At 41.6% G+C, this 11,434-nt stretch overlaps 1 protein-coding gene across 1 annotated transcript; it reads right to left on the minus strand.

Annotated features, from left to right (window-relative positions):
• Nucleotides 1-436: 436 nt before the first annotated feature.
• On the minus strand, nucleotides 437-2,385 carry LOC308099690 (toll-like receptor 13; the record flags this gene model as incomplete). Its single annotated transcript, XM_080448423.1, has 3 exons — nucleotides 437-653; nucleotides 837-954; nucleotides 1,797-2,385. 3 exons carry the CDS (start codon nucleotides 2,383-2,385, stop codon nucleotides 437-439), a joined length of 924 nt encoding a protein of 307 aa, XP_080304549.1.
• Nucleotides 2,386-11,434: the final 9,049 nt, after the last annotated feature.

Here is an 11,434-nt window from a genome sequence, read left to right on the forward strand (position 1 = left end):
CCAGAGCATGTTGATTTGTTCATATATAAAAATGGTACCGCAATAAATAAACTGTGCTTCTCAACTATTCAAGTAATCAATAGAATTATCATTAAGAAAAAAATATATACTTGCAGGCTTAAATGTTTATATATATGAAATAGATTATTCACAATGTGTGTTTTTGTGTGTTTTTTTTTCAAGTTAATGTCAGCTTTTCCTCAAATTCCCTGACCCATCAGTGAGTTTTCAAACTCACTAGTCAGTTCGCAAACTGACTTGCTAGTGAATTTTAACAAATCCTGAATACTGCTTGAATCTAAACAAGCCCTTCTCCTCCCATCAGTGTCAGATTTGTCCTCAAATTCACTGACCCACCAGTCATTTTGCAAACCCACACTTGTAAGTTTGCAAAATTGCCATTTTCTAAAATTTCCTAACTATGAAATAGTTCGGCCTATTCATTCAAACCCAGTTCGGTGTGAGGTGTGTCCAGAGCTCTGCGTAGGTTCTGCCAGAACAGTCCAGGGTGCTGTGCAGCCTGGGACCAGCTCAGGTAGGAGTGCCTCTTCACCAGACTCCTCATGCGATAGTAGGGAGACAACTGCTGGGCTGGAATGTCCTCCAGAAACACCAGGATCAATACGTCCTTCTTCTCATCAAACAGACGGTAGCTGCACACAGGACAGGAGAGACACCTTACACTACAGTAAGTGAAGTTGCATGCACAATACATAGTTATTCATAGTGACCAAGTGCAAGTAGTATTTCCTGTATGTGTAAATGTACAGTAAAACAAAAAACTAAACAAAACACAATAGTACAAAAGAAAATAAAGTCAGATATACTGCCCCCACCTGGCCATCTGGATCTCTCTAGAGCACCATTCACTCTGCAGGTAATGACGACTGATCACACAGATGGTCTTTCTGCTGCCATAGATGGCCTCTGTAATGTTCTCTATGATGGCTTTACCTGGAAATAAACCAAGAAACACATCGTATTAAACCCTTAAAGACCAGGTGAAACATTATTTGGTGAACATTATGTTCACATGTTTCACAATGAAACACGGGCTGGGCATGTGTCAGCCAAAGAGCGATGGGGGCGGGGTCAAACCACAACGGAGCTCCTAAACTCCTGTTTTTTAATCCAGCTATGAGGTCTGATTCGAGCATTGGCAATTGGCAGTGCTGAATGACACTGCATTGTCTATTTCTCGTTCTCAGAAAAAAAGGTTGTTTAGCTTCGGAAGAAAAAAAAGCATTTTGCAACGCGTCAGCCATGTTTTTTTTAGCACAGCCCTTTAGTGTCAAGCATGGAGACAGCACCCAATTATGGCTGCCCAATGAAACTTGGGCAGCCAGTGTAGTGACAGTGTAGCATAATCACTGTTGGAAGCCTGGAAATTTGACTGACAGGAGCATGTCATGATTTAATTGGATAGCATTGGTCAGTACCTGTTGATGTAACACGTATTACGTTGTTGTTTGACAGGATGTAATTAATATTGGACTTTTACAGACATACAGTAGATCTATGCTAGGTCTGTTAGTATTTCCCTTAACAGCAAATCTCCGAAAAAATGTCATACGTCACAACACATTGTAGAGCTTGTTGATCTGCTATTTTCTTTATAAAAATAGGGAAGCTAGGGTTCCCATGGTAAAACACTGTCATCATAAAACCACTAAAGACATTACTTTTTTTTAAGACAGGGACACCTGTTTACAAGTGTTGGTGACAGAAAGAGACAGACAGACAGACAGATATTTAGATTAATACAGTATAAGCGAGAGACAGAGAGAGGTTTGTACCCGGTTCAAAGTCTCTGTGGTGCAGACAGAGTTTCCAGCCCTGCTCTCCCTCCAGCACTGGAAGCATTTCCCTGCAAACCCAGAGCTCATCGTGAACGTTGTAGGAGATGAAGGCATCGTAGCGCTCAGGAGACCCTCTCTTTCTTTCCTTGGCATCATAGAGGAAGGCCAGGAAGAGGTAGTAGGCATAGATTAGATGCAACCTCAGGAAGTGGTAGGTGAAGGATGTGAGCAGCGTTAGCACAATCACACAAGTGGAGGAAATGTAGCAGATGAAGCTAGAGTCATTCCAACAGGAATGATAGTCAAAGTCCAGAAGCCTGGTTCCGTTTTTAGCCAGAGGATAGGCACACATGTAGCTGTGAGCAGCAGCTACCAGCGTTTGTTTGTTGTCCCACATCCATTGAAGAAAGTCAGCATTAGAGCAATCACAAACAAAAAGGTTGTCAGCCATGTTAACATAACTGAGAGCAGGGAGGAAACGGAACACAGAGACATTGATCACCGTCAATTCGTTCTGGCTCAGGTCCATCCAAGACAGTCGAGTCAGGTTGGCTTGTACCAGGAAATCGAGGGACTTCAGTTTCATGTTGGAAAGATGGAGAGCCTCTAGATTTTCTATCGGGTAAAATATCTCTGGGCGCACGTAAAGCAGATTACCGCTCTTTAAGGTAAGAGTCTTCAGCTGTGGTAAATATATAATATATTCTGATGGTTGTCCATAGACATTCACAGCTGTAAAGTGTTCCAAATGTTCCAGACACGAGAGCATGGCTGATATGGTGTCAAAATAAGTATAATCTGGATTGTATCCATCGTATTGTATTGTAAGCTTCTTCAGACTCTTTAGCAATGGGAAGTCATCATGGTGAAGTGAAGATGTCAATTTGACAGAGTTGATGTGAATTATTATACTAAGTGTTTCCAGTTCATCTAGTCCTTCAAAATCAGCGATTGTGAAGTCCAACATCATGTCACTTAATTCCAAGTCTAAGTGCTTGAGCAATTTCAGACCGTTGAGCATATCGAGGTCATTCTTACTTAAATCCAATAATTCTAGTTTCTGTAGACCAGTCTTGAACGTGTCGCCTAACGTCATAATTGCATTTTCGTTCACAGTCAGAACCTTCAATTCACTGAGAGGTTGAAAAACACACTGTTTTAGTTCAGAGATGTCGTTCTTATCTAGATGAAGGTGTGTGAGTCTGGATAAATGTAAGAAGTCTGAGCAGTTTAAATCGTTAATAAGATTGTTTTGCAGGTCTAGCATTTGAAGCATGGAGAGACTGTTAACATCGTCTGGCACTTTGGAAAGTTTGTTCCAAGCGAGGTTCAGGCGACTCAGTTGTTTCATTTGTTTGATTGAACCCTTAGACAGTTCAGTGAGATCATTAACTGATAGATCCAGGTTGGTTATCTGAGTACAAGGTGTCAGTGTTTCGCTTATGTTTTTAGTGTTTTCGTTATTTGGTAGATTGAGTGTCCTAAGTGTGAATATTTTGCAAGCAATATTTAAGATATCTCTGATCCACTTCTGCATGTTATCCAGATGTAGGTACTCTAGTGAATCAAGGCTCTGTAGAGACTTTCTGATGGTGTTAAAAGATATAGAATAATCACCAAAATACACCTTAGTTATATTCCTGAGAAAATACTTGTCTGGTATGTCCCACTCCCATCCAGAATCGTTACAACAGCGTGACAGGTCGATTGTTTTAAGATGTGGAAATACAGCAGTTGTGATGCTAAACATTCTTATAGAGGCAGATTGAACTCTCAACTCCCTGAGCTCAGAAGACATGTTTAACAGCAGATCTTTTGACTGAAAAGACACCAAGTCATAAATTGAGATGTTCAGCACCTGTAAATGTGGTAGTTGTAATATAGTGATGATATCTGTAATTTGATTGCAAATCAGACTTAGTTCCTGTAAACTGGGGAGTAACTGGAAGGCAACAGGGCTGAGTGATTGGATAGGGTTTTCATCCAAGCTCAGTATCAAGAGGTTAGAAAGTCCCTGAAACATCTTGTCTGACAGTGTTGTTAGATTGTTATTGTCAAAATGGAGCTCTTTAAGTTCCACCAAATGGACAAAAGCACCATCATCTACATCAGTTATTGCATTCCAGCTCAGATCCAAATCTTGGAGATTTGACAGATGGTAAAAGTCTGCCCTGTTTATCTTTCGAATGTAATTTGCCTTGAGTGTTAATGACTTGACGTCTCTGGGAATGTCGTCTGGTACGCTAACGATTTGACGATATTCACAATCCACTGAAACAGCAGCAGTGACATTCTCAGAGTAAACAATAATGCAGTCTTTAAGCAGGTAAGCCAGTGTTGGACTAAGAGGAAGCGTGCACAGCAGAAACAAGAAGCGGAAACAAAGCAAGCTTCCTGTCTGTAGCATCATGGCTGTCTTCAGGGTCAACTGTCAGGTAATTTCTCTGGAGTAAATCTGCTGTGAAGGCCTGGTTGGTGACAAAACTGTTCAGCATCGATGGTCTAAAAAGGTAGAACAGTAACAGTTAAATCACACATTTAATCTTGATCTATTTGATCTGTAAAGGTATGTTTGGACAGACTTGTCCGAAGTCATTCTCATCCTGTTGGGACTCACATGAGACTGACATATCAAAGAAACTAGAGAAATAACTAGGAAGAAGATATATATATTTTTTTAAATGTGGACATTCAAATGAAGCTGTATACTGAGAGGCTCTCAGAAGGCTGTTAAGAACTGCATCAACTTCCCTATTTAGCCTGTTTCACTTCACTTACAGTTATTAAGTCCAAGTGTGTGTGTGTGTGTGTGTGTGTGTGTGTGTGTGTGTGTATGTGTGTGTGTATGTGTGTATGTGTGTGCGTGTGCGTGTGCGTGTGCGTGTGCGTGTGCGTGTGCGAGTGCGCGCGCGCGCGCGCGTGTGTGTGTGTGTGTGTGTGTGTGTGTGTGTGTGTTTATGTATGTTATTATGGAAAATATTATATCCAGTCGGGTGAAGTTTTCATAATTTATTAGGAAGATTCAGGCAGAGAGACAGCATTCACAGCAGACAGAGCTCTGGCCTCCATGGCCAGACTTTGGGCCCCGTGGGGCAGAAGCCTCCTGAGCACCAATCTAACACAGTTCTTATAGTCCACATTGTACCAGAGATGCTATTTTAAATGGTCATATAAGGTATGGACTAAAGATAAGAGCGATACACACATAGGTACACATACTAATAGCTGACAGAGTGAGAGTAGCATGGGACTTTCAGCTCAGCTGTTAGATGGACAGCTGTAGCTGAGTTGGAATTAACACATTTATGTGAAACCTTGCTTCAATGAGATAACTAACAAATACACAATATATATACTTGGCAATCTATAAATGTATGCCACCATATTCCACAGCTTTTTCTTTTTGTACATGAAAAATCATATTCATGTACATACGACAGGAGATTTATAGAATGACAAATCAATAGACATTTTACCACTTACATGTTGATACAGCTATCTACGTTAAATCTCTGTTTTTCAAGGCAAAGGGCCCTTTGCCTTGAAAAACAGAGATTTAACGTCCAAATTAATCTCCTGTCATATGTACATGACTATGATTATTCATTTACAAAAACAAAAAAGTCTGGAAATGTAATGGATATTTTAGAATGCCAACCTGTTCTAAATCCTTTATGTATCTATCTTTATTTGAGGCCTTAGAATGGTAGCCACACAGCAGGGTTCATTTCACAGCTTCTGTTCCTGTCATTCAACAACTGATACAAAGGTCTATTTTCACATATGCTCTGTGTCAGCATATCATTTGTCCTGTGATACTATATATGGTTATTGCTAATTTAACCAGTCAGGTCTATGGTACTGTTACTTACGTAGTATAGCCTGTTTATATTTATCTACATTTAGGGGAGAGATCTTTGTGTATAAAAGGTGTCGCATATGACACTTCAGGAGGCTTGTGCCCCGAGGGGCTGCTGGAGCAGGGCCCGGAGGCCTGCTTCTCATGACATGTATGCTGCTGCTCTGCTGAAATCTTCCTAATAAATGGTCTAAACTTCACCCGACTGGATATATTATTTTCCATAATATTCTGTTGACACACCAAACTATTTACAGTATCCCAGGCAGAGTGTAACCCATTTTGTTCAGGAGCCTATATATGGGGACTGATCATCAACAGCTGATTTCACATGAATCTGGTCTATTTGTAAAGTGCCGATTATGGGTGTGCTGAGAGGGTTGACCAGCTGGTTGTGTGGACTTCTGCAAGAAGGTATAAAGGAGCTAGGACACAGTTGTGAAGGGGGCGACCTGGGTGGCAGGCATGCTGCTGTTCTGTAACCTGATGATGACTACAAAATAAAGAATGCTTGATCCCTAAAAACATGGGTTTCCTGCGTGTATCTTCCTGATCTAAAAACGTCCATTACAGTGTGTGTGTGTGTGTGTGTGTGTGTGTGTGTGTGTGTGTGTGTGTGTGTGTGTGTGTGTGTGTGTGTGTGTGTGTGTGTGTGTGTGTGTGTGTGTGTGTGTGTGCCTGTGCGTGTGCCTGTGCGTGTGCGCGCGCGTGTGTGTGTGTGTGTGTGTGTGCGCGCGCGCACGCGCATGTGTGCTCAGACTTTGATGTCAGCTAGTGTTTTTTTAATTGCTTGGAAAATGAAATTCATGGAAAGGAATTCATCATTTCTGTTGTGTTTATAAAGACCAGTTTTCCTTGGAGATGTTTCTTTATCTTTAGACAAGCATAATGTAATAGTTACTGGCCGAGGTCATCACCATGCTGGCTTGAGAAAATGCCAAAAACATGTCTAAATAATATTACCAGAAACACATAGGCCTATACCCTAAATGTATACTACTGCACTCCTAATGTGTTATAGTGTCTATGCGAATGGTGCTATACCTTTTAAAATGATTAATTAAATGTCCAACCTACTCTGCCGAAAACGTGACTGGCAAGTCAGTCACTGTATAGTACTGGCTATATAGTATATACAGTAAAGGCATCAATGCACATATTGTGTTTGGGATTTCAATAATAATTGGGTCTCATCAGTATAGTGCTTTCATTGCACATTACAAGAACAAAATAAAAACATTATAATAAAAAATACTGGGGTTGCTTCGTTAATCCACCATGAACAATAATTTTGCGGCTACATATTCTCAATGAAAATATTTACCTCTATGGTATATCAGTGAATTTAATTCTCCAGTCATCCCGTGTTTTTTATTGTCTTTGACAAACGATATAATACAGAAAAGTCACAAGAAATAGTCGTTTCCAGGATGATTTTCAGAGCAGCATTGAAATCTTTCTGTGCAGAAAGAAATGAAATATTGAAGCCTACCTGAACACCTATAGCACTGTGACATCCATCCTTCCAGTGCGTCACTCTGAGAGGAATGAAGGGTCTTTCTGAAATAACATGTGGCGTGACAACAATGCAGAGAAGTGAAAGAGGAAGGGGTCTTTGTGTGTGTGTGTGTTTGTGTGTGTGTGTGTGTGTGTGTGTGTGTGTGTGTGTGTGTGTGTGTGTGTGTGTGTGTGTGTGTGTGTGTGTGTGTGTGTGTGTGTGTGTGTGTGTGTGTGTGTGTGTGTGTGTGTGTGTGCGTGCGTGCGTTTGTGCGTGTATGCGTGCGTGCGTGTATGCGTGCAGTGGTGGAAAGTAACTAGGTGCAAGGGCCCACATTTATCAAAGTGGTGTAGACCAAATAATGGGCGTAAGCCTAGATCACCGCAATTGTCTGCATTTATCAATCTATCGTGACTTCGACTTCAGCGTACGGCCCGCTCAGATCTCACATTAGGTCTGTGGACGTGTAGGCTTTAGCTACACCAGTTTGTTCCATCGTAGACCTGTGGAGCAGCATTGTCTGACTGTGGATTTATTTGGCCCACCGGGAGATCGGGGATATAACCATCCAGCACACACCAGCCTTCATCTATTAATGTTTATGCATTCACTCATCAATCACGCCATAAACGTTCAGATTATGCCTTGCCAGGCTATCTCTCATTAACGTGGGGTCACGGCAGCCTGGGATTCACGGGGAATACATGATTGCTTTATTTTAGTGTAACTCGAACGCGCACTGTGCACGTCGGTATGGGTTGAATGAAAATGCAAAATTATTCCATTCATGACGATGTTTTTGGTGTCATTCATGTAGGCTGTTAGCCTACTTGACAAAGTATCGTTACAGAATACATGAAAGACTGCTGTTTCCAGTGTGTGCCAAAATGCTACACAGTTGGGCTTGGTATAGGTGAAGGTGCATGTGCGTGTGGACGCTAGGATTCGCTTGATAAATATCACTTGGACATGAGCGTAAGATAATTCCTGGGCTCAAATATAAGCTGGTTTGTACACTCCATTGATAAATGAAGTACTGTACATACTGTAAGTACAATTTTAAGGTATTTTTACTTTACTGGAGTACTTCCAATTTTCAATAATTTTTGTTTCTTGCTAGATTATTATTACAAAACCACTTCAGACCTATATACTTTGGCAATTTGATAATTGCTCTGTGAGCTTGTAGATCGGCTATTTTTATACATTTGAAAACCTTCTGCATAATGACTACTTTTACTTCTGGTACTTTTAAGTACATTTTGATTTCAGTACTTTGGTACTTTTACTCAAGTACATTTTTAATACTGAACTTATTACTTGTAACAGACTATATCTACAATAGGGTATTGATACTTTTACTTAAGTAAAAAAAAATTGTACTTCTTCCATCGCTGTGTGTGTGTGTGTGTGTGTGTGTGTGTGTGTGTGTGTGTGTGTGTGTGTGTGTGTGTGTGTGTGTGTGTGTGTGTACTGAGAGGCTCTCAAAAGGCTGTTAAGAACTGCATCAACTCCCCCATTTAGCCTGTTTCACTTCAGTTATTGTGTGCGTGTGCGTGTGCGTGTGCGCGTGCGCGTGCGTGTGCGTGTGTGTGTGTGTGTGTGTGTGTGTGTGTGAATGTGTGTGTGTGTGTGTGTGTGTGTGTGTGTGTGTGTGTGTGTGTGTGTGTGTGTGTGTGTGTGTGAATGTGTGTGTGTGTGTGTGTGTGTGTGTGTGTGTGTGTGTGTGTGTGTGTGTGTGTGTGTGTGTGTGTGGTGCATACGTTTGAGGGGTCTAAGCTTTTGTCAGATGTAACCGGGAGGGAAAGGTTGGGAACCTCTGGTGTATGCTATGGTTGAACATCCCTTTGCCATCTTGGGGGTTCTCCTGTCATAGTTCTGTCACTGCTGTGTGAGCCTGAATGCCTGTTATTGCTGCAGATGTGACTTATAAGGGCCCAAATGTGTTCTAAGAGCAGCATTCAATTTCATTGGTCCTCGTGCCTATTCAATTTCATTGGTCCCCTAAGCGGGGTAGGGGCAGGGTTAGAGTTAGTTACTGTAGCTAGCAAACCATAGCTTAATCAAACCTATTAATGTTTAAAAGATTTACCTTATGGGAGCAGGAGTTTTATTTATCAGGAGCAGAGAAGAGGACCAGTAGGCAGTTAACAGTAGCTGCAGCAGGGTGAAACAAGATGGCTGCCGCTGCACAGTTCAAAATTCCTTTGAACCCGCCTCCCACCTCTAACCCCGCCCCTACCCCGCTTAGGGGACCAATGAAATTGAATAGGCACGAGGACCAATGAAATTGAATGCTGCTCTTAGAACACATTTGGGCCCTTATAAGTCACATCTGCGTTATTGCTGGTCTCCTCCTGTGCTTTCCTACCTGTCCAGCAGATGTCTCCATTGTCTTATCCTGTTCCTTCATCTTGTGCCATTGGTTACATCTGCATTGATTTGTGATTTTGTTCACCGGTGTCTGATGTTATGTGTATTTGGTCTTTGCCAAAGCCATGAGGCCTTTGGCGAAGAGGCCAAGAACAACCTTTGAAGACCTTGAAACAACATGGAAGTATGGAACATCTACTGCAGAATATTTATTGCACACGGTATTGACTTTTTCTGTACCATGGTTTGTATCCTCCTATATTAAAATTGGCTACAGGGTAGGTTGGCGGTGGGTCGACGGTGGACGTCACAAACATAACATGCAGACCTGCGAGGCGCACCGTTGCTCCGATCTGCACCGGACTTGGCACAAACACTGCTCAGGGGTCTGCCATCAGAATAGCCACACCAGGGCTACGTGGGGCCCCTGGGTGCCACAGACATCAGGGGGTCCTCAGAGTCACTGCGGGGGTGTGTGTGTGTGTGTGTGTGTGTGTGTGTGTGTTGCTCAGACAAAAAAAGCCATTCACAATCATTCATCTATTGGAGAATATTTAAAGGCATAATATGTAACTTTGCCCTGTGTTTGCGTAACAAAACAATGTATAAATGTTTTTTTTTTCTAAATTGTAAATTGTTTACGCATCATCTCCCTCTATACCAGCAACCATCAGCCACTGGAATAGTGTGGTGGTGTTTACCTGACGAAACACATTGCCCTCTCGCTGCATTTTGTTCGTTTCACTGTTTGTTCTGGTAGCCCAAAAACATCTCCGTCTACCAAAACAAACAGTGAATATACCAAAATACAGCGACAGCCGAGAGGGCAGTGTGTTTCAGTTATTTCGTCGACTAAAACTATGATGAAAAATGTTCGTCGACTACCTTTTTTCGCTGACAAAAACTAAACAAAAACTAAATAAAAAATAAGCTACGTTGACTAAAACTAAGACTAAATATATTGGCAATTTTGTCAACAAATAAAAACTACACTAAAATGTTAGTGAGGGACTAGTGGAGAAGAGATCCAGTATAACTAAAAGACAAGTCATTTTATGCTTGGTTGCGCTCGGGTGTTGCGCTCTGAAAATAGCAGATCTACAAGCTCACTCAATGTGTCACGCTGAGACGCAATTGTGAGCTTGTAGATCGGCTATGTTCAGCATGCAACCAAGTGTAAAATCAGCCATTACGACACCATCAAGGGTGCACAATACATTTTAGTCGACTAAATCAACTGTAGATTTAGTCGACTATAATCTTATGATATTTAGTTGACAAAATTAGACTAACACTAAAACATTTCAGATGACAAAAAATGACTAAAACTAAATGGAATTTTATTCAAAAGACTATGACTAAAACTAAATCAAAATGTGCTGTCAAAATCAACACTGGTGTGTTTCTGCAGGTAAACACCACCACACTTCTCCAGTGGCTGGTGACTGCTATATAGAGAGAAATGATTGGTAAAAAATAAACAACTGTAAAAAGTGCTCCTCGGAGCACAGGTCTCCGCCAGGTCAGGTAGGTTATTGTGGGCCAGCAATGTTAGAAATCAGGATGGAATATGAAAATTCTGACAGATCCGTCTTCATCACATGACTATAGAGATAATTTGTACCGATTTCCGTGACAAAATATCAAAACAATTGTTTAACAAAAATCAACCTCCTGGTGGCGCTATAGTAACAGGACAATGTGGCATTTCTTCCTTGGTCTAGTGCAGTGATGTCAAAGTGGCGTCCCGCGGGCGTTTAGTGGCCCGCGGAAAGGTCCATGGCGGCCCACGAAATAGTTTTTGAAATTGTAAATTGATACTACATCTAACAGACATAGATAGAGTCGCAGTTTGCATTGCCTTGCTGTGCGTCCAGGCGGCTGTGAGGACGCTCCCCCCTTCCC

The sequence above is a fragment of the Gymnoscopelus braueri genome (genome assembly GCF_963280865.1).
Source record: "Gymnoscopelus braueri genome assembly, chromosome: 13".
NCBI lineage: Eukaryota > Metazoa > Chordata > Actinopteri > Myctophiformes > Myctophidae > Gymnoscopelus > Gymnoscopelus braueri.